General features: G+C 41.8%; 1 protein-coding gene across 2 annotated transcripts in view; it reads right to left on the bottom strand.

Moving 5' to 3' along the window:
* Positions 1-24,710, bottom strand: part of nebl (nebulette) — a 339,083-nt gene that overhangs the window by 199,049 nt on the left and 115,324 nt on the right. For both annotated transcript variants that reach the window (XM_072575934.1, XM_072575935.1), the window contains exon 3: positions 5,163-5,247. In XM_072575934.1, coding sequence (XP_072432035.1) covers positions 5,163-5,247 — 85 coding nt within the window. The remainder of the gene's footprint in view (positions 1-5,162; positions 5,248-24,710) is intronic.

Below are 24,710 nucleotides of genomic sequence, written 5' to 3' on the forward strand. Positions count from 1 at the left end.
CTTTTTCTGTAGCAGTGTGACAACTGCAACGGCTGAGCAAGACAACTGCGTTATGTGGTTATGTTGTTTTTCTAATTACTTTTACTAATACCGGTATTTTATTCTAGATTTACTTAGTTTGTTAAACTTGAATTTAAATGCACAAACTGATCTGAACATGGGTTTGGCAGGGAAGGAAAGGCAAACAGGAAGCTGGTGACAAAGGCCCTCTCACTGAGCCTCATTTCTGTTTCCACCTCACACAAGCTGGCAAGCATCCTCTCAACACTGGCTGCTTTGCCAGCAATTCCCTCATCGAATGTTATAACAAAAATACCATATACATCATTGAGATCTTTAAAGTTTCCCTTTACGCCTCGTGGCAAAACATTTGACTGATTTCTGAAAATGCAGGTTGACCAAACAACAACTTGTTTCAAGGAGCACTTTAATGTGATGAAGTATCCCACAGTGCTTCACTAGAGTATTAGCAAACATTTGTCATGAAGCCACTTCAGGTGATACAAGGATAAAAGAGAAACAGCTTGTTAGAACTGTCATAAAGGAGGGGAGGGGTAGAGCAGTTGAGGGAGGGCTTCGAGCCAAACATATGGCCACCAATGGTGAGACAATTAACACTCAGATGCACAAAAGGCCACAACGAGAAAGTAAATATCCGAGGATGTAGGAATGGTGGATACTACAGGGAGAGGGAGGGATGTCATAGAATCTGTACAGTGCGAAAGCAAGCCATTTGACCCATTAAGTCCACACCAATCCTCCAAACAGCATCCATCCTGCATTTCCCATGGCTAACTCATCTAGCATGTACATCCTTGGATACTACAGGCAATTTAGCATGGCCAATCCATCTAACCCGCACATCTTTGGACCGTGGGAGTAAAGTGGAGCACTTGGAGGAAATCCACACAGACACAGAAAGAATGTGCAAACATCACACAGACAGTTGCCCAAGGGTGGAATTGAACCCAGGTTCCTGATACTGTGAGCCACCACGTCTTCTTGGAGATTTTGAAAATAAGGAGAAAAAATTTACATAGAGGGACAGCCAGACCAGGAACTAATGTAGGCCAGCTAGCAGAGGGGAGATGGATATAGGCAACAAAGTTATGGATACCCAGATTGGGCAGAGTATGCAAACAGAACAAAATCAGCAAGTAGAGTCGAAGTGGGAGAAATGGCAGAAAGACAATATTATGGCTCTTTACTTGAATATTGTATTCAGAACACAATAAGTTAATTAACATCACAAATACTATTACAACAAACTCTTTGTTAACCGGCACCTATGGGACCAGGAATGCGCTGATCAAAGATTCTGGATAATCAAGAGGTACGAGTAAACACAGTAAACCCTAACCAAACAAAGCTTCAACACATCAACATCACTCTAAACATTTATGCAAAAACATCAACACACTTTCTAAAATCAATGTAAAAACATAGTAAGTTATTGAAAGGTAATGCAGGAAGTATACACATCACTGCTAAAAACTTTATTTACAGCATAAGTATCCAGACTTCTTAGTAGATTGCAGTATTTGAGTATATGATTTTTGTTGATTTATCAAGAGTGCTGGTTGATAAGGTGTTTCTAAAACAATGGGAGAATTTAGCATTCAGTATGAAAGGGAGGAAATAGGATCAAAAACTATGGTGCTAAGCTTGAATATGATTATGATTTGGAGGTGCTGGTGTTGGACTGGGGTGTACAAAGTTAAAAATCTCTCAACACCAGGTTATAGTCCAACAGATTTAATTGGAAGCACTAGTTTTCGGAGCGCCACTCCTTCATCAGGTGGTTGTGGAGTACACAATTGTAAGACACAGAATTTATAGCAAAAGTTTACAGTGTGATGTAACTGAAATTATACATTGAAAAATACCTCGATTGCTTGTTAAGTCTCTCATCTGTAAGAACACCATGATAGTTTCACTTCTTTCATGCATAAATCACTTTTTTTAAAAAGTTACATTCTCAGGTTAACTTTAACAATTGGTGTCAGCCCAGATAATGTATTGAAGGTGTTCGCCCCCTATGTGCTGTTGTCTGTGCCATAATGTTTAGACCGATTCTAATCTTAAAAAATGAGTTAGTGCTTCCAATTAAACCTGTTGGACAATAATCTGGTGTTGTGAGATTTTGAAGCTTAAATAAGGGTTAACTACAAAGGAATGAGAGCAGAGCAATCTTGTGTAGACTAGAGGAGGAGCTTAGCAGAAAAAGTAGTTGAGAAACAATGGTAGACTTTTAAGAAAATAATTCATGGCTCACAGTAAAAATAGATCCCAGTGAGAAAGGAGGGGATTTTACGAAGAGATAAACCAACCATTGTTAAACAAATAAGTTGAGAATAGCATCTGATTAAAAGAAAAAAAACCATACAACGCAGCAAGCATTAGTGGGAAACCAGAGGACTGGGTAAGTTTAAAAAACCAACAAAAGATGACCAAAAAATAATAAAGATGATGATAAACTTTAGGAATAAATTTGCAAGTAATATCAAGATGGACAGCAAGAGCTGTTTAGAATATAAGCAGGACAATAAACAACAGACCAAAGTAAATATAGGTAAAAACAATGACTGCAGATGCTGAAAACCAAATACTGGATTAGTGGTGCTGGAAGAGCACAGCAGTTCAGGCAGCATCCAACGAGCAGCGAAATCGACGTTTCGGGCAAAAGCCCTTCATCAGGAATAAAGGCAGTGAGCCTGAAGCATGGAGAGATAAGCTAGAGGAGGGTGGGGGTGGGGAGAGAGTAGCATAGAGTACAATGGGTGAGTGGGGGAGGAGATGAAGGTGATAGGTCAAGGAGGAGAGGGTGGAGTGGATAGGTGGAAAAGGAGATAGGCAGGTCAGACAAGTCAAGGAGACAGTAACTGAGCTGGAAGTTTGAAACTAGGATGAGGTGGGGGAAGGGGAAATGAGGAAGCTGTTGAAGTCCACATTGATGCCCTGGGGTTGAAGTGTTCCGAGGCGGAAGATGAGGCGTTCTTCCTCCAGGCGTCTGGTGGTGAGGGAGCGGCGGTGAAGGAGGCCCAGGACCTCCATGTCCTCGGCAGAGTGGGAGGGGGAGTTGAAATGTTGGCATAGGCCCCATTGAGAACAAGGTTGGGAAATAATAATGGGAACCAGGCAATGGAGAGGATATGAATAAATACTGGGCATCAGTCTTCACAGGAGAACACACTAACAGCATTCCAAAATTATTAAATAATCAAGAGGCAAAAGGTGAGGATATAAATACAACTATTATTAGAGAAACAGGGCTAAGGAAATTCATAGGGCTAAAGACCAACAGGCTCCCTGGACCTATGGGATGCATCATAGGATATTAAAAGAAGTAGCTAGAGAGATAGTGGATGCACTGATAGTAACTCTCCAAATATCCTTAGATTCTATATAAAAGTCCCAGCGAATTGGAAAACTACAAAATGATACCTTTATTTGAAAAGGGAAAGGGACAATAAACAGGTAACTACAGGCCAGTTAGCTTAATATCTGTAATTGGGAAAATGGTCGAGTCCATTATAAAGGATGTCATTGCAGAGCATTTAGAAGAATATAATAAGTACAGTTAGCATGCTTACATGAAGAGAAATCATGCCTGATAATTTGATTAGAATTCTTTGAGAAACTGAATATTATTTAAATCCAGAAAGACTGAAGAAAGTCACAGATCAATGGCATTTGGGAGTCCCTGTTCATCGATCACATCCAAGATAAAAGGGGAGGCAAGTGGAACATTACCTTTTATCTCAAACAGAATAGAGTATAAAAGTAGGGAGGCTTTGTTAGAACTATATAAGACACTACTCAGACCCACAGTTGGAATACTTTTAGGCCCCTTACGTAATTAAGATGTGCTATTACTGGAGGCAGTCCACTAGGCTGATACAAGGTATGGAAGAACTGTTTTATGAGGAGAGATTGAGTATATGGAATGTGCTGGCAAAGGAAGTAGTGGAGGCTGGTACAATTACAGCATTTGAAAAGGCATTTGGATGGGTTTATGAACAGGAATGGTTTACAGGGATATGAGCCAAATGCTAGCAAATGGGACTAGATTAATTTAGGATATCTGGTTGACATGGATGAGTTGGACTGAAGGATCGGTTTCTGTGCTGTACAGATCTAGGACTCTATAATGGGCCTGTACTCTTAAGTTTATAAGAATGAGAACCAACCTTTTGAAACATGCAAGATTCACAAAAGATGTAACAAGGAAAATACAGAAATGTGGAAGAGTCCAGGACAAGTGGGAATAAGCTCAGAGTAAGGGCTTGACCTTTTAAAACAGATTTAGGAGGAATTTCTTTTCTCAGAGGGCTGTAGAGACTATAGAACATCATATATTTTCAAGGTTGAGATGGACAGATTTTTAATCCATAAGGGAATCAAGAGTTGTAGGGAAAGTGCAGGAAAGTGAAGTTGAAGATTATCAGGTTAGCTATGGTCTAGCATCTCCAATCTGGCAGAACCTTTAAAACTTCTCATTAGCTACAGTTAGACTAGCTTTCGACAGGGCTTTTATTTCTTGTCCAATCAAACATAATATTTACAAATTGCATATTTATTGTTCATTGTTGTTATTCTCTATTTGTTGCTATTTCTGTCAATCAGGAACAAAAATAAAAACACAATAAATTGACCTAACCTAACATAAATTGAATAAAGAATCAGTGAATTTAAACAGGAAAGGAAAAACAGGATGGCATTCTTATTGAACAAGCCATCCTTTCAACTGTGAAGTAAACAGGGTTCAAATTCAACTCACTCTTTTGTGATGAAAATCATTTCTGTGTTGACTGCAGCAGTCTCACCAATTTGATTTGGCTCAGTTTAGGCACAAGTCTCCATTACATCCTGGGCCTTAGAACAAGTTGACAACCCTACTCCAAGTCGACATGCATGATAGTTGTGGAAAATTTAATAATTAACATTGAGACAACAAATGATACATTTGAAGTTGGGTTAAGCTTTATCTTTTTGGGTTGGATCACTTTGCAGGCAGCTTTGCAGCAGACTCATAACACATCAAACCTAGGATCAGTTTATGCTGAGTCAGTCATAAAAAGAAACTATATACAGATTTACAATACTGAACCATTGGAATTACCCCTGTAAGGAGCGATCAGAGTTTAACTTGGCACAGTTACCTGACTCTGCAATTCACTTTGTTGCTTCAGGCGGAGGTTTTCTGGTGTATCAGCAACGATGGTGAATTGCTGCTTTGGGTAATGCCTGAAACACAAGACAGTCGCAATCAGAATCAATACATATCAATAAATAGGTTAAATGCAAAAATAAGATGTGTACTTCCAACATTTATATCGCATTGTTATGTCCTATTTAAATTGATTTAACATCACACCAATTCAAAGTGATACTGCAGAACCAAACTACCAAACTACTCATTTGGTTCAGAGGGTGAGTGGATTATTCTATGATGAGAGGCTAAATAAATGGCACCTATAACATCTGGGGTTTAGAGGAATGATGACTTATGTACTGTTTGATCCTTTATCACTTTTTTAATTCATTCATGGGATGTAGCCATTGTTGGCTAGGCCAGCATTCATTGCCCAAACAGCAGTTCAGAGTCAACCACATTGCTGGGAGTCTGGAGCCACATGTAGGCCAGACCAGGAAAGGATGGCAGTTTCCTTCCCTAGAGGAAATTAGTGAACCTGATGGTTTTTTCCAACAATCGACAATGACAATCAGTTGTCATTAGACTCTTAATTCCTGATTTTATTCTATTCAAATTCCACCATCTGCCATGGTGGGATTTGAACCCAGGGTCTCTAAATTATTAGGAGAAAGTGAGGACTGCAGATGCTGGAGACCAGAGCTGAAAAGCGTGTTGCTGGAAAAGCGCAGCAAGTCAGGCAGCAAAGGAGCAGGAGAATCGATGTTTCGGGCATAATTCCTGAAGGGCTTATGCCCGAAACGTTGATTTTCCTACTCCTTTGATGTTGCCTGACCTGCTGCACTTCTCCTAATTATTAGTTCAGTTTTTTACACTAATAGGCCATCAGTTCCCCTGAGAGAGGCTGCATGCCCTTGTTCTAGATTCTGCAAGCAGAGGAAACAACCTCTCAGCGTTTACCCCATGAAGCCCACTCAGAGACTTGTATTTTCAATGGATCACCTCTCATTCTTCTAAGTCCCAGAGATTACAGGCATCATTTGCTCAGCCCTTCAGCATAGAACAATCCATTCACCCCAGGAACCAAATTAGTGAACATTCACTATAGCATTTCCAATGCAAACATATTGTTCCTTTTGGAGACCAAAACCACACTCCGTATTCCAGGTGAGGTCTCACCAAAGCCAAATACAATCGCAGCATTCTAATCTTTCTCCTCTTCAATGACCACAGAGCCAATCAAGACAGAGAATAAAAAAGAAACTAGTTGAAAACAGAGATAATATAGTCAGGGGAATAGACACTGTTCTCTGTGGCCCAAAGGCTGTGTTGTCTGCCTGGTGCCCACATTCAGGAGCTCTCATCTGGAGCAAAGGAACTTGGAGTAGGAGGGGAAAAATCCACCTGTCATGGTCCACAATGGTAGCAAGAGGAAGGAAACTCTGCTGAGGGAACACGAGCGGCTAAGAGCTGAATTAAAATCCAGAACGAAATGGTAATAATTTCTGTATTACTACCTGCACCATAAGAAAATTGGCACAGGAACAACAACATTAGAGAGGTGAATATATAGCTCAAATAGTGTTGTGGGAGAAATGGGCTCAAATTCAAACATCACTGGCACCATTACTAGAGAAGGAGGGAACTGTTCCAGTGAGATAGACACCGCCTGAGTCATGGTGGTAAATCGCATAACTAGGACTGTGGATTAAGGGAGGGGGGGATTCAGTTAAATGGGAAATTACAAAACTAAAGGTAAAGGAGATGGCAGGAATAATGTTTGATTGTTACCAGAAAATGTATCTTAATGCATAAAGCATTTGGAATACAGTAGGCGAACTGACGCAAATTGGAGGTAAATTAATGTGATCTCATAACCATTTGGGAACATGGTTACAAGGAGATCAAAACTTGGAACTTGACATTTGACCTATCACAAACACAGAAGGGTTAGAAAAGGTGATGGGGATAGCACTGTGAACAAGAAATAAAATGAGGACATCTGTGAGAGATTGAGGCTTGAATGATGTACAGTCCATTTGTGTGGAGGTACAAAGATACAAGGAAAAATTACATCGGTAGGACTGATGTACAGACCCCCAAACAGTAGCCCTCTGTAGGAAAGGCTATAAATCAATAAATAATAAGAGCATTTAAAAAGAATAGAGCAATAATTATGCATGACTTCACAATTTTATTAGAACAACGAAGAGTAAAAGGGTAACTATGATAATAAATTTATAGAGTGCATTCAGAATAGTATCCAAGAACTGTGTATTGGAGCCAACTAAGGAGCAGGCTATCTTGGATCTGGTAATGGGCAATGGGGCAGGTTTAGTAAATAACCCCCAAGTAAAAGATCCCCAATAAATTAGGATTACAACATGACTGAACATAACAGCATTATATTCAGTTTGAGAGTGAGCAAGTTGGGTGAGAAACAACTGTGTTTAACATTAATAAAAGGAATTACAATGAAATGAGGATAGAATTAGCCAAAGTGAACTTAGCAGATAGACTAACAGGAATGACAGTAAGCAGTGAGTGGCAGATATTCAAGGAGATATTTCATGACTCTTAGTGAAAGTACACTCCAGTAAGGAGGAAAGATTCAGAGAGAGGTATAAACCAGCCATGGCTAATCAAGGAAATTAAGGAGATGGAAAGATAAAACATTCAAGAGAGGCCAAAGACAGTGATAGCCCTGAAGACTGGGATGAATTCAGAATCCAGCAAATAAAGGCTTTAAAAAAGACAAAGAAAATAAACTATGATGGCAAGCTGGTGAGGAATATAAAAACTGACAACAAGAACTTCTTAAAAATATAAAAAGAGAGAGGTCAACACATACACTGGCCTCCTAGAAAATGAATCTCGGGAGACGGTTTTGGGCAACAAGGAAATGGGAGAGAAATCAAACACATATTTTGCATCAGTCTTTACCATAGATTATACTTAAAACATTCCATTAATACTGAAGAATATGAGGGAGGAATTAAGTACCATCACTGTCACTAAAGAAGTAGTATTAGCCAAATTAATGGGACTAAAAGTAGAGCAGTCCCCTGGCCCTGATGGCTTGCATCCTAGAATCCTAAACAAGGTAGCTACAGAGATAGTGGATGCATCGGTTGTAATTTTCCAAAAATCCTTGGATTCTGGAGTACTGGAAAATTGGAAAATGGCCAATGTGACACTGTATTCAGAAAAGAAGGGAGGCAAAAAGCAAGAAACTATAGGTCAGTAGCATAATTTCTATTGCTAGACTATTAATTCCTTAATCAATTATCAAGAAAGTAATAGTCAAACATTTAGAAGATCATAATCTAATCAGTCACCATGGATTAATGAAAGGAAAATCATGTCTGACTAATTTATTAAGGCTTTGTGAGGAAGCCTCAATCAGATTGATTAGAGGGGAGCCAGTGGGTGTGTTGCGTTTGTATTCCAGAAGGAATTTGACTAGGTACCTCACAAAAATGTTGTTGTTGGTGTTGGCATGGATAAAGAACTGGCTCATGGGCAGGAAACAGTGAGTGGGGATAAGGGATTCTTTTTCAAGATGGCAACCTTAAACAGTGCTGAAAACAAGTTGCTCGAAAAGCGCAGCAGGTCAGGCAGCATCCAAGGAGCAGGAGAATCGATGTTTCGGGCACGAGCCATTCTTCAGGAATGAGGAAAGTGTGTCCAGCAGGCTAAGATAAAAGGTAGGGAGGAGGGACTGGGGGAGGGGCATTGGAAATGCGATAGGTGGTAGGAGGTTAAGGTGAGGGTGATAGGCAGGAATGGGGGTGTGGGTGGAGAGGTCAGGAAGAAGATTGCAGGTTAGGGAGGTGGTGCTGAGTTCGAGGGTTGGGACTGAGACAAGTTGGGGGGGAGGGGAAATGAGGAAACTGGAGAAATCTGAGTTCATCCCTTGTGGTTGGAGGGTTCCTAGGCAGAAGTTGAGGAGCTCTTCCTCCAGCTGTCGTGTTGCTCTGGTCTGGCGATGGAGAAGTCCAAGGATCTGCATGTCCTTGGTGGAATGGGAGGGGGAGTTGAAGTGTTGAGCCACGGGGTGGTTGGGTTGGTTGGTCCGGGTGTCCCAGAGGTGTTCTCTGAAACGTTCCACGAGTAGGCGGCCTGTCTCCCCAATATAGAGGAGGCCACATCGGGTGCAGCAGATGCAGTAAATGATGTGTGTGGAGGTGCAGGTGAATTTGTGGTGGGTATGGAAGGATACCTTGGGGCCTTGGAGGGATATAAGGGGGGAGGTGTGGGCGCAAGTTTTGCATTTCTTGCGATTGCAGGCGAAGGTGCTGGGAGTGGAGGTTGGTTGGTGAGGGGTGTGGACCTGATGAGGGAGTCACGGAGGGAGTGGTATTTTCGGAATGCTGACAGGGGAGGGGAGGGAAATATATCCTTGGTGGTGGGGTCTGTTTGGAGGTGGCAAAAATGAAGACGGATGATGCGATGTATATGGAGGTTGGTGGGGTGGTAGGTGAGGACCAGTGGGGTTCTGTCCTGGTGGTGATTGGGGAGGGGGGGGGGCTCAAGGGCGGAGGAGCGGGAAGGGGAGGAGATGCGGTGGAGAGCATCGTTGATCATGTCTAGGGGGAAATTGCAGTCTTTGAAGAAGGAGGCCATCTGGGTTGTACGGTATTGGAACTGGTCCTCCTGGGAGCAGATGCGGCGGAGACGAAGGAATTGGGAATATGGGATGGCGCTTTTACAGGGGGCAGGGTGGGAGGAGGTGTAGTCTAGGTAGCTGTGGGAGTCGGTCAGTTTATAGTAAATGTCTGTGTTGATTCGGTCGCCCGAGATAAAAATGGAAAGATCTTGGAAGGGGAGGGAGGAGGCTGAGACGGTCCAGGTAAATTTGAGGTCAGGGTGGAAGGTGTTAGTAAAGTGAACTGTTCCACCTCCTCGTGGGAGCATGAGGCAGCACCGATACAGTCATCGATGTAGCGGAGGAAAAGGTGGGAGGTGGTGCCAGTGTAGCTGTGGAAGATGGACTGTTCCACATATCCGACGAAGAGGCAGGCATAGCTGGGGCCCATGTGGGTGCCCATGGCTACTCCTTTGGTTTGGAGGAAGTGGGAGGATTGGAAAGAGAAGCTGTTCAAGGTGAGGACCAGTTCAGTCAGTCGAAGGAGGGTGTCAGTGAAAGGGTACTGGTTGGTACAGCGGGAAAGGAAGAAGCGGAGGGCTTTGAGGTGTACAGGGACTGGATGTTCATGGTTGGCGTTGGGGACCGGGGAAGCGAAAATCATGGAGGAGGTGGAGGGCGTGGGTGGTATTCCGAACGTAGGTGGGGAGTTCTTGGACTAAGGGGACAGGACCGTGTCGAGGTATGCAGAGATGAGTTCGGTGGGGCAGGAGCAGGCTGAGACAATGGGTCGGCCGGGGCAAGCTCTGATCTCCAGCATCTGCAGTCCTCACTTTCTCCTTTTTAACCTTATACACTAATAATTTGGAGGAAGAAAGTAAATGAACTGGAGCCAAATATTCTGATGACACCACAATAGGTGGAAAGGCAGGTTATAAGAAAGAAATAAATAGTTTACAGAAAGATATTAATAGGTTAAATAAGTGGGCAAAAAGTTGACAAATGGGTTAAAATACAGGAAAACGCAAAGTTGTTCATTTTGGAAGGGAGAACAAGAGAACAGAACATTATTTAAACAGAGCAAACCTGCAGAAAGTTGCAACACAAAGAGATTTGGGTGTACTTACGCATGAAACACAAAAACTAGCACACAGATGCAGCAAGTTAACATGAAAGCTAATGGTGTGTTGGCCCTTATTTTAAAAAGATTAGAGTATAAGTGTCGGAAAATCTTAGCGCAGCAGTACAAGTGAGACCACATCTGGAGTACTGAGAGTAGTTTTGCTCCTCTTATGAAAGGAAAAATATAATTTCATTGGAGGAAATTCAGAGGATGTTCACTAGATGCTCCTTGGTATGACAGATTGTCTTAGGAGGTAAAAACGAGGACTGCAGCTGCTGGAAACCAGTCTGGATTAGAGTGATGCTGGAAAAGCACAGCAGGTCAGGCAGCATCCGAGGAGCAGGAAAATCGACGTTTCGGGCAAAAGCAGGAATAGAGGCAGGAAGCCTGCAGAGTGGAGAGATAAATGAGAGGGAGGTGGGGCTGGGGAGAAGGTAGCACAGAGTACAATAGGTGAATGGGGGTAGGAGTGGAGGTGATAGGTCAGAGAGGACGGTGGAGTGGATAGGTGGAAAGGAAGATTGGCAAGTAGGACAGATCATGAGGACGGTGCTGAGCTGGAAGGTTGGAACTGGGGTAAAGGGAAACGAGGAAACTGGTGAAGTCCACATTGATGCCCTGTGGTTGAAGCATTTCGAGGCGGAAGATGAGGCGTTCTTCCTCCAGTCGTTGGGTGGTGAGGGAGCGGCAGTGGAGGCGGCCCAGGACCAACATGTCCTTGGCAGAGTGGGAGGGGGAGTTGAAATGTTGGTCCACAGGGCGGTGGGTTGATTGGTGCGGGTGTCCCAGAGATGTTCCCTAAAGCGCTCTGCGAGGAGGCATCCAGTCTCCCCAATGTAGAGAAGACCGAATCGGGAGCAACAGGTACAATAAGTGACATTGATGGATGTGCAGGTAAAACTTTGATGGATGTGGAAGACTACTTTGGGACCTTGGATGGAGGTGAGGGAGGTGGTGTGGACGCAGGATTAGCAATTCCTGCAGTGGCAGGGGAACGTGCCAGAAAGGGAGGGTGGGCTGTTAGAGGCATGGATCTGACCAGGTAGTCATGGAGGGAACAGTCTTTGCAGAAAGGGGTGGGGAGGGAAATGTATCCCTGTTGGTGGGGTCTTTTTGGAGGTGGCGGATGATTTGGTTTATGCGAAGGTTGGTAGGGTGGAAGGTGAGCACAGGGGGGTTCTGTCCTTGTTACAGTTGGAGAGGTGGGGTTCAAGGGCAGAGGTGCAGGATGTGAACGAGATGCATTGGAGGGCATCTTTAACCACGTGGGAAGGGAAATTGCGATCTCTAAAGAAGGAGGCCATCTGGTGTGTTCTGTGGTGGAACTGGTCCTCCTGGGAGCAGATATAGCGGAGGCAGAGGAATTGGGAATACGGGATGGCATTTTTGCAGGAGGTAGGGTGGGAAGAGGTGTAATCCAGGTAGCTGTGGGAGTCGGTGGGTTTGTAAAAAATGTCACTGTCAAGTCAGTCGTCATTAACGGAGATGGAGAGGTCCAGGAAGGGGAGGGAGGTGTCAGAGATGGTCCAGGTAAATTTAAGGTCAGGGTGAAATGTGTTGGTGAAGTTGATGAATTGCTCAACCTCCTTGCGGGAGCACAAGGTGGCGCCGATGCAGTCATCAATGTAGCGGAGGAAGAGATGGGGAGTGGTGCCGGTGTAACTACGGAAGATGGACTGTTCTACATAGCCAAAGAGGCATAGCTGGGGCCCATTCAGGTGTCCACAGCTACCCCTTTGGTCTGGAGGAAGTGGGAGGATTCGAAGGAGAAATTGTTAAGGACCAGTTCAGCCAAACGAATGAGTCTGTCAGTGGAAGGGTACTGTTGGGGACATCGGGAGAGGAACGAACTGAGGGACTTCCGTTTCCCCAGGCCCTGGTCATGGTGGAAGGAGGTGTAGAGGGATTGGGTATCCATGGTGAAGATGAGGCGTGGTGGCCCAGGGAAACGAAAGCCTTGGCGGAGGTGGAGGGTGTGGGTAGTGTCTCAAACGAATGTGGGGAGTTCCTGGACTAGGGGGGATAGGACAGTGTCAAGGTAGGTAGAGATGAGTTCAGTGGGGCAGGAGCAGACTGAGACAATGTGTTGGCCAGGGTGGTCAGGCTTGTGGATCTTGGGAAGGAAGTAGAACCGGGTGGTGCGAGGTTCCCAGACTATGAGGTTGGAAGCTGTGGGTGGGAGATCTCCTGAAGTGGTGAGGTTCTGTACGGTCCGGGAGATGACGGTTTGGTGATGGGGGGTTGGGGTCATGGTCGAGGGGGCGGTAGGAGGAGGTGTCTTCGAGTTGGCATCTGGCTTCGGTGGTGGAGAGGTCAGTGTGCCAGACTACCACTGCACCCCCTTTATCCGCTGGCTTGATGGGGAGGTTGGGATTGGAGCAGAGGGAGTGGAGGGCTGCGGGTTGTGAGGGTGAGAGGTCGGAGTGGGAGAGGGGTGTAGACAAGTTGAGGCGGTTAATGTCTCGGCGGTAGTTGGAAATGAAGAGATCAAGGGTGAGTAATAGGCCAGCACGGGGTGTCCAGGTGTTCGAAGCGGGTGAAGGGGTCCTCGGAAGGTGGGTGGGAGTCCTGATTGTAAAAGCAAGCTCGGAGGCGGAGGCGACAGAAGTGTTCGACTTCACGGCGTGTATTAAATTCATTGACGCATGGGCAGAGGGGGATAAAGGTAAGGCGTTTGCTGAGGACTGATCGTTCATCCTCCTCGTAATGGGGAGGCCTGGGGGAATGGTGAAAACTCGGCAGGGCTGGGAGCTAGGACCTGGTGTGAGGGTGAGCCTGTAACTGGAGTAGGTGTGGTGGTAGGGGGAATGGGGGTGGAGTCATGAGTAGGGGTGATGTTCCCCTCAGGGTTCTGGGAGGTAGGGATGGTGACAGTGAGATCTGTGGAGGGGGGGGCATATCGGCAGAATGCAGGTGAGTGGCGCTGGTGGGGATGGAAGTTGTGGCGAACACGGCGGGCGGGGTGGAAGTCATTGAGCGTGTGACATCAGCAATGATGTGAGGGGAGGAAGTGATGTCTTGTGTGGTGCATGAGGAAATGTGAGGGGCAGAAGTGGCATCATCGATCGCCGTGGGAATGGTAGCTGCATCAGCCACATGGTTAATGGCACCTGAGCAGTTCCAGAGGCCAGGGGAATCTTCTGGAATGTTTGAGGAGTGCTGGTTATAGAGGTGGGTGTTTCCAGATTGTCTTATGAGCTACGGCTAAACAGTTTGGAACTGTACTCACTGGAGTTTAGAAGAATGAGAGGTGATCTCGTTGAAGCATATAGAACTCTTAAGGGGCTTGACATGGTAAATGCTGAGAGGATGTTCCCCCTCCTGGGAGAATCTAGAACCAGAGGGCAAAGTCTCACCATAAAGGTGAGGGGGAATTTCTTCTCTGACAATTGAGGGTCTTTGTAAGTCCTTGCCACAGAGTGCTGAGAGGGTAAAGAAAGTCTTGATCAATTGATCACATGAAGATCAAAGAAAGGGCAGGAAAGTGGATGCAAGGAATGTTAGATCAGCCATGATCCTATTGAATGGTAAAAACAGACTCAAGAGCCCATGGCCTTATTTCAAGAACTTGCAATTCTGTCATTGAGCCAGTGGGGTTTCAGATACTTATTCTTTTTTATCTTAGTTTCTCCAAGTTAATTTTACAATAAACTTAAAAATTAGGAAACAGTAGACAATATCATTATTCTTGGACAATGTACATCGAACTCAATGCGATCAAAAGTACAATGAAGTAACACTGGATTTACTGTTTGTCTCAATTTTCTGATACATCGTTCTATGTTCTGCTCATTTAGTACAGAATAGAAACACATTGTGGCTAATAGCATGCCTCAGTTCACATTCTCTAATACCCTACACTGGAACATCAACATCACCACCATGAGATTGGTTAATATATAGCTTCTTCAGTACTTGACATGCAATTTTAACAAAAGTCGCAAACTGAAATAACTAAGTCAGCAATAAGCAATTCAACTATAAAAAAAGAAGGAAGCATTATTCGGTGAAACATCCTCTGAATCATTCAGCACAGAAACTGGATTGAAATGTGAGCTTTGAAACCCACAATATCCTCCATCAACAAACACAAGGGAATGGGTATTGACTACATTTACACTGTGCATGCAACATGAAACCATAGACTACCACAAACATTTGATTTAGTCAGGAAATGCATTTTTTCATTCCTTTTGAACAAATTTACTGTGGAGGCATGTAGATAGATGCCTCTTCTTGTGAATAAGTTCAGTGATTGACCACCATGGCAACCAAGCTCCAACAAAATGCAAATGAAACTCGTGGTCCATCAAGTCAGGTTTCACTCAGGATCAGACTTGCCTAGTATTACCATTAACTGGGATCATTACACCTTCCATGTGTGCTTACAAGGTCAGACTTAAAGCATGAATTGCCAGAAAATAACAGATGGACCCTGTTGGTTGGCTACTAAAGATAGCAAGTCTGAGTGCAATGGCCTTGTTTTTACCTTAGAAATGTGAAGGTCCACATACTTTCCCAGCTCAAAGAAAAATTGAAAAGCAACTGGTAAATGAATGAAAATCTTAAAAGTATCAATATGCTTTTCTAAGCAAAGGACAGTTTAAGGAACTGAGATAATTGATTTGCACCCTATAGAGGCCATCACAGGGGGGTTCGCGTTGTCATCATGAGGATAGGTTGCACGAGGCATTTGGGTTGGGTTTTGTTTTGAGTTTATCTGTGCACTTACTTACAGCGAGAGCTCGGCAAGGAGAAAGAGCATAAACTACCGGAAGTGGGTTCTTGAAAACTGCTGAGACCAGTAGCCAAGGACAATCGGAAACACGGGTGGTTTCTGACTTTGAAGTCACTAACCAACAAACAAGTGAAGCCCATACTTGAACTGCATATTCAGATATTCAGATTTAAATTCTAAGGCTTTAGATATATATATATTATATATATAGTGTTAAGTTTGTTGTATTGTATGGTTCAATTTTTCTATAATAACTTTTGTTTAAAGAGTAATACCTTGTGGCATAAGTCTTTCAGGTAATAAATAGGAGTTAAATTTCTTTTTTAAAGTTAACAATCTCCCTCAAGATCATAGCTTTCAAATATGTGTTTTGTATAAAGCCTTCAATTCGCTCTTGAAGGAGTGAGCTTTTTATTATCTTGTCTCACAAAGCTAGATGATTGATATCTTCTAGTAAACATGACATAGATCTTTAAAGGACAATTGATTCAACAACATAAATCAGGACTATTAAAGAAAATTACCAAGCTCCTCTCATTTTACCCATGAAACTTAAACTATTAACTATTCTCTTCTCGTCTCCCATGTTAGCTGACATTATTCCTGATGAAGGGCTTTTGCCCGAAACGTCGATTTCGCTGCTCCTTGGATGCTGCCTGAACTGCTGCGCTCTTCCAGCACCACTAATCCAGAATCTGGTTTCCAGCATCTGCAGTTTTACCTCTGACATTGTTAATGGTCTTCTCTCCTCAGGATCTGACCCTCCCATTTTCAATTCAATTTCTAATCAAAATACAAAACCTTCAATCCTTGCAAATTGCCCAAACACCAGCCTATCTTTTGTCTCAAAAGACCTTGAATATGGTCTCCTCCAACATCCATACACATCCTTATTGGAACTTCATGTTTTAAAATATCACAGCACCAATGCAGCTCTGATCAATTTCACAAATGACATCCTTTATGACCGTAACAGAGGTAAATCATTCCCCCTCATTCTTCTGGATCGATCTCCAGCCTTTGACACACTTGGCCAGACCATCCTCCTCCAACATTTCTCCACTATGGTCCAACCATGAGGGACTACAGCCACTGAGTTCTAACCTTATCTGTACCCAAATATTGTGGGTGTTGGAGTTCTAACATGCAAACGTGCTAGAGAAACTCAGCAGGTCTGGAAGCATCTGTGAAGACAGAAACAGAGTTATTATTTGACGTTCAATATGGCTGTTCCTCTGAATTCAATATTGATCAAATTAGACTCTCCGAGAATTATAATCAATGGTTACTCTGCCACTCCTGCACTTTACGACTCGTATACATGAAGAATGTATCCCTAGCCCCTCCTTTTTCTTATCCATATGCTGCCCCAGGCAAAATCATCTGAAACCATAATGTCAGTTTTTACAGATACATTAAAGAAACCCAGCAGCAAAGAACGGCAAGTGGAAAGGGCACCAATTAAGCAGGTTACTCTGGGCTGGATATTGTGAACTGTCTGGGGAGTTCCTACATCTATCAAGTTGAGTATTGAAGATCACTCTGATTTCAATCTTGTAGATAGTGGAGAAGCTGGTCTGGTTAGGCATCAGGATATTGGTGACCTGTACATCAGCATTGCATGGGCACATTCAGCAAGGTTGTGTTTTTAAAAATTGGGGGAAGATTGGGAAGAATCTGCTCAAACTATTATTTAAGTAACAGTTGGAATAGAGTAGGCAGTTTGGACACCCTGAAACATGAAGCATATTGCAACCATAGAAAAAGATTATAAAAACAAAATTTATTAGGTGCTATCAAAAACTAGGACTGCATGCATTGAACTGAGCAGAGACAGTTAGTGGGGAATCTAATACAAATGCTCAAACTTTATCAAGAGCTTAAATGGGTAACTACTGGAAGCTTAGTCGCACTGTTGATAATATTAAAAAGCTCAAACCTTTAAGCTTAGATGAACAAAAAGGTTTTCCACACTTTGCATTATTATAATGCATTACTGCAAATAAGTGAAAAAAATTCAATCAGAATTAGATAAATCTTGAAAGATAAGTATTAAACACTGTCTGAACATAGAATTTAAGTAGAAGCTCAAAAGAGAACAGGATAGATTGGATAACTGTCCGAGAACTTAACAAAATATCATAGCAATTTTGAGTCTAAATACATTTTGTGAGAATATAAAGTGCTCCTTCCTCTCGACATAGAGACTAAAAGCAATATTTTTTATATAAGAACTAGCTGGAAACTTTAATAAACACTGTCAATAATTCCATTGCCTGCTCTGTAAAGAACCAAATTATTTTCATGTCTCATTTTGATCAGCATTACAGCAGACTGCACAGACGGAAGAATGGATTGACCTGCTCATGTATTCAACCCAAAAGGGTTATAATCCATAGTCTAAATTATCTGCACATCCTGTTTTGGATCAAGAATTGAAACTCATTATTCATAAGGTCATTATCAATTTGCTAACATTCATAAAAAGGCAGTTATAAAGCATTTTTAAATATTAAAATATGTATTACATTTTTGGGAACAAGGCTGACTGGTGAACACTTGAATTAACACAGTGAGGCCAATTCATGAAAGAAGAACTGAAGATGGTTTGGTGAGCAGTTGTATTTCTCAAAATATTTTGCTGATATAATTTTGTAATACATAAACCTCATCTCTAAAGTCTTGTAGATAAACAGTAAGAAACATTCCACTTCATACTTTTTTGTCACAAAAAATTGTCATGTTCAACAGCAGGACATTTTTAGACTGGGCTGAATGATTCACACAAGTGATTGCCATGCTAACAGCGGTGCTGGTTCTTATGGCAACCAGAATGCTTTAATCTGCAATTAAAGTATAAAATAACTATTCACCATTTTCAAAGAAATTGGCAGTGAACGGAGTCAGAAGCCAAAGAGGCCCCTTTGATAGAGGATGCTGAATTCTCAACATGAATCTCTAGCAGTTTCCAAAATGTTACAAAAAGGCCTTTTGAAAAAGGCAACACACAGTCAATCACAGAGGATGACTGGTTTCTATTTCACTTGTTTTTGCAAGTGAGAAGCTCATGCACAATGTTTATTTTTCAAGCATAACAGTGAGTTTGTTTGTAATGGTAGTGATGTAAACAATATGGGAAATTATATTTAAGGTGATCACTTAAAAATTAACAGTACTGTAAGGTATTTCCTTACCTTTCATAAAATATGCAATAAGGTTATCCAATTGAAAAATTAACAGACAAGTTCAATTCTCAGGAAAAAAAAACTATCTGAATGGCAAGAATTCTTTGATGTGCAAGAACTCAAAGTAGCTGTTCTGAACTAAAATGAAATTATATCTTTCCACAATACCACACGAATAGCTCAGAAAGCAACCCCGCGATCTTAACCGGGATGGTATTTCAAGAGGTTCTTGGGACTCAGTGATACTGCTCCTACCTCTGGGTTACAAGGCCCAAGTTCCCATTTCTGAACAGGCTCACTTTTGTTTGAAAACATGGACGGTCCTCAATTATATCCCTTTAAAGGGATGTTTCTGTGGTTATCTGGTTCATGATCTCCAGACAATAAACTGAAGTGTCACACTGTAACTCTGAGGGGCAAAGATACAATGCCAAACCAAGGATTTACCTTGTCAGCCTATTCTTCTGCAGAAAGAATCACTGTATGTAGAAACATAAAACTCCCAGATTCAACAGGAAACTTCATTTATCATTTCAACCAACAAGGAGAACTTTTCTGATCCTCCAAGTTGTTTCTAGGTAGCATTTCCAGAGCCAGGAGAATCTCTATTTCTAGCCAGGAAAAAGGTTTAACTTTGAATGTAATAGGTATCTCAGTAACACAGTTCTGTATACTAAACATGTGCCTCTTGATGAGCACAGCACAAAGTGGGTTTAATATTGCTGTTAACCAGTGGACTACTATACACTTTTGTTTAGATTACAGTTTGCCAACATACAGAATCAGATTTTTCTGCAGTGGGTATTTTAAAAAATACTTATGACAAACTCAGATGGCTCATCTGGCTGATGCCGCCAAGGTTCTGCTGATCTCTTATCCATATCTATTGGCAGGCAATAAAGAGGAAAATATCTTAAAATAAAGTATACAGGGAATACAGATTGCATTAACTTCATTCTACACTGTCACAATTATTTGCAATGAAGACAACATAGCCTCTCAAATTTTGCACATATTCTTTTTGCTTAAAATTTTGTATTCCCAGTTAAACAGAAGTAATAACAAATGTTTTGCTTAAGTAAAACACAAAGGATATCCAGATAAACAAAAGAAAGCTTCAAGGCAAGAATTCCTTAATGATGGACATCCAAGCCCATGCTGTTTCCTACTGTGGTCACTTTGTTGCTTATACATCTTGGCCACCTAACCTACCTTCTTCTGTTCCTTTTGTCATATCTTGCTACTGTATTGTTTGGCTTAAGACTCTTTCCGTAGCAAAGTATTTTTTAAAATGCCATCTTTCTGGCTCTTTTTGAGTATTGCTATTGAGGAACATCGGTTGCTAGCTTATTCTATTTTATCTCACTCTTACTTCCATTCTCTTATTCCTATGTGGATCCAATAAAACTCAATGCATGTCTGAGGAAAAACTCTTCCCTTTTTGATTCGGCACTTCACAGCCTTTGAGACACTGATCTCAGTATACTCAGATCATAACCAGGCTTCCCCTTCAATTGGAGAGCAGGGAGGATTAAGAGGAAGTTTATCGGGAAATTCCCCAGGGGACAGTGCTGGGAGCTCTGCTCTTCCTGCTATATATTAGAGAGCCAGACCTTGATGCACAGGAAATAATTTCCACATTTGCAGGCAATACAAAACTTAGAAGGATTCTGAACAGTGAGGAGGATTTTGTAGAGGCTGAAAAGGAAAGTTGAAATGGGTGGACAAATGACCAACGAAATTCAATGCAGAGAAATGTGAAGTGATTCACATTAACATGAAGAATGTGTAGAGGCATTATAAAAACAAAAGATAGAATTCAACATGGGGTGCTCAAGCAGAGAGGCCTGGGCAAATAGGTGTATAAATGATTGACCACAGCAGAAAAGGTTTTTTTCCTTAATTTATTCATTTTGTGGGAAGTAGGTGTCACTGGCTGGACCAGCATTTATTGCCCATCACTAGTTGCCCTTGAAAAGGTGGTGGTAAGCTGCCTTCTTGAACCGCTGCAGTCCACATTCTGTGGGTTGACCTACAATGCCATTAGGGAAGGAATTCCAGGATTTTGACCCAGCAATAGTGAAGGAATGGTGGTTGGAGCAAGTGGTTAGAAAACTGACTGCATCACCTGAGAGGCAGATGCAATTGGGGCAGTCAAGAATGAATGAGATCATCTGAAAAGGAATAAGGCTATGGGAAGAAGGTGGGGGAGTGGTACCAGGTGAATTGTTCCTTCAGAGACCCAACACAAATACAACACACCAAATGACTTTTCTTTTGTTCTGTTCTGTCTCACAGTAAGTAGTCAGCATGCATTTAAGACTCAAGGTGACAAAGTCATCACTGACTCAAAGCATATGATTAGAGGACATAAAAGGTCTCAGACTCAATTTAACAGGGACTACCTGAAGCATGATACATTTATCGTTGCAACTCATGATCCAGGTGATGTTATTCAGTTTCCAGACTGAAATTTTCTCTTTATTCATTTGTAAGATGTAGGAAACATTGGCTGGATAACATTTATTATGTGTCCCTAGTTACTCTAGAGAAAGTGGTGGTGAGCTACCTTCTTGAATTGCTGCAGTCCACCAGCTGTGGGTTGACCCAAAATGCTGCTAGGGAGGGAATACTGCCTTGATAGATCACATTTTGTTTTGGTTTGGTTTTAATGAGCTGATCTCTCACTGAAACAGAAGCACGCAATGTTGCAAATAAGATTCTAACAATTAAAAAATATAATAGACCAAACTACTTACATGCAATACAAACTTAAGACACACAGGATGAATATAATCCCATTAAATCCAAAACATTCTTTACAGATCCCAAAAATTCCTTTTCCAGTACGTTCTTTCTCCAAAGCTGCTGGAGAAAGAATGTACTGGAAAAGGAATTTTTGGGATCTGTAAAGAATGTTTTGGAATTAATGGGATTATATTCACCCTGTGTGTCTTAAGTTTGTATTGCAAGTAAGGAGTTTGGTCTATTATATTTTATCATTTCTTTTGCTTATTAAACTTTTTAAATTGTTATTTCAAGCATTTTCTGTTTTGATTTCTGATTTCCAGCATTAACAGTATATTGCTTTTGCTAAAGTACTCACACTACAGAAATATCTTTTTCTCAGACCAGATATTCTAAATTAATCTAGTCCCATTTGCCAGCACTTGTCCCATATTCCTCTAAACCCTTCCTATTCATATACCCACCCAGATGCCATTTAAATGCGGTAATTACACCAGCTTCCACTATTTCCTCTGGCAGCTCATTCCATACACACCCACTGCATGAAAAAGTTGTATCTCACGTCCCTTTTATATCGTTCCCCTCTCACCTTAAACCTATGCCCTCTAGTTTTGGACTCTTTTACCCTGGGAAAAAGACCTTGGCTAATCACCTCATGATTTTATAAATCTCTATAAGGTCACCCCTCAGCCTCCCTACTCCAGGGAAAATAGCCACAGCCTATTCAGCCTCACCTAATTGCTCAAACCCTTCAATTCCAGCAATATCCTTGTAAATTTTTTCTGCAACCTTTCAGGTTTACCAGCATCTGTCCTATTGGAGTATTTGATATGTGCTGTCATATTTTCACTGTATATTAAGGGAGTGGATCTCTCTCATATTCACAAATACAGAGCACTCTGATGGCAATGTGATGAAATCAATAGCATCTGTGACCTGCAAGACAACCAGCATGCAATTCTCTCCAACTGTCTGTGGTGTCAAGTTCCAATCCAATTGCTGGTATATTTGGGAAATAACCTTTGGACGGCATGATGGCTCAGTAGTTAGCACTGCGGCCTCACAGCGCCTGGGATCAGGGTTTAATTCAACCCTCAGGTGACTGATTTGTGGAGTTTGCACATTTCACCATGCCTGCATGGGTTTCCTCTGGGTGCTCCAGTTTCTTCCCACAGTCCAAAGTTGTGCAGGTTATGTGGATTAGCCATGGGTAGTGCGGGGTTACAAGGATAGGTTAGTGAGGTGGGTCTGGATGGGATGCTATTCGGAGGTTGGGTGTGGACTCAACGGGCCAAATGACCTCTCCCACACTGTAGGGATTCTATGATTCTAATAACCTCCCACGATGGTTCTCAGTTGGTTAGAGATTGCTGCAATGAGATTTGCAGATTCTGTTGCTGACCAATGTTCCTCACTGTTTACCTGGAACTTACAATTCTGCTAGCTTGTCCACAGTCTGTAGCTGCTGCTCTAACTTTCTGCGATAGTTCCACTGCAACTGCATGACTCAATGCCATTCTAACGTCATTCTCAAGACATCATTGAAAATTGTGCACTGATGTATCCAGTCAGCATTCTCTCCAGAGTTTTACCCTCAAAACCAACCCCATGATTCCCTAAGTCCTCCATCAAGCCATGCTCCTCCCCTACCTCCCTCTCTACCCAGTCCACCTATCACAGTGAGGTTCATTGTGTGTGGCATGTTGTAATCACAATAAAAATGGACTATGGATATTCAACTTCCATTAGTTGATTTCTTTAGACCTTCATGAACTCTCAATGGTTTTAAAAAGAACAAACACTAATAACCGTAATAAAGGATAAAATGGTTGGTATTTGATAAAATGTCCATTTTGAGAAAAGTTCCTGAAACAAGTAGTGAACAAGGATCAATCATAACCCAAATTAACCTAATTATAAACAGCACTAATACTCAAATCTGAATCTCATATCTTATTCACTCCTTTCTAAAAGTCACACCTCAAGTTGAAAGGTTGTCTGTAGAATATATGGCTTGGAAAAGCAATGAACAGATTCAGGGATGTACAAATGGACCTTCATCAATTGATACTTCTGACCTCAAAAGTCAGCACCCAGTTAAAAAAAACTTTGAAAAACCATACACTGAGAAACCATGCAACAGCTAAATCATTTGGACTCGGGTTTTACTTTCGCAACTCAAGGACTCTTAACCTACAACTCGCTGTTCTTTCTGTCTATACAGACACCCTCCTCTCAGCCTCTTCGTTTTCAGTTTATGGACTATGTTGCATGTATAAGTTGGGTGTAACTTTTTCTTGTTTTCTAGGATTTAAGTGCTAACAAAACTCAACGTTCTTTTACTCAAGAGGAGTTTGGCATTGGCTCTCCAGTCAATGACATTTAACTGAGGCGTGCTGGTTACGTACTAAAAAAAGATACCGAATGAGATCCAAACACGTATTATCAATACCACAACATTCTGTGATTTCATTGACATGCCAATAATGATTCTGCTGTTACCATTTTGTGTGTGTATAGGCATATCTTTTGTTTCTTTATTTGATCCAAAACTGCCCCACTTCTGAGATTTAATCATTCAATTTTCCATCCTATCACACCAACCCTTGTTCTTTTCTTCCTGACCTCCACACTGCCCCAGACCCACATTCGAGTCCTTACCTTGGTAGTTGCTTAAAAATTAATAAAGCTCATACCTTTTCATCTTCTGATGAAAGATCAATTAGAAACATTCTTTCTCCAAAGCTGCTGCCTGCCCTGCTGAATATTTTGAGCACTTTCTATTTTGATTTCCAGCATTAGCTGTACATTGCTTTTGCTAAGACAGTGCATCTGATTTTAAGTTGAGATATTGAACACATTGAAAATCTAACAATCTACCTCTTTAAGAGCGACATACATTTTCCTCCAGCAATTCAACTCTGATAATTACAACCATTCAAGTCCAGGCTAAAATGCAGAGTTTTCATGAACAAACCATGAGAAATCTTCTTCATGAGACAACTTAATTAAAATTACTCCAATCACATCTGAATTAACAATGATTTAAAGAAACAACTGCACTACAAAATACATAGTGGAAACAGAAATTAGTCAAACACCACAAGATGATGCAGACCTCTATAACCAACTCAGAAATAATAGTTGCAACATGAGTGTTGAAGTTATGTCTA

The sequence above is a fragment of the Chiloscyllium punctatum genome, chromosome 8, assembly GCF_047496795.1.
Source record: "Chiloscyllium punctatum isolate Juve2018m chromosome 8, sChiPun1.3, whole genome shotgun sequence".
Lineage (NCBI taxonomy): Eukaryota > Metazoa > Chordata > Chondrichthyes > Orectolobiformes > Hemiscylliidae > Chiloscyllium > Chiloscyllium punctatum.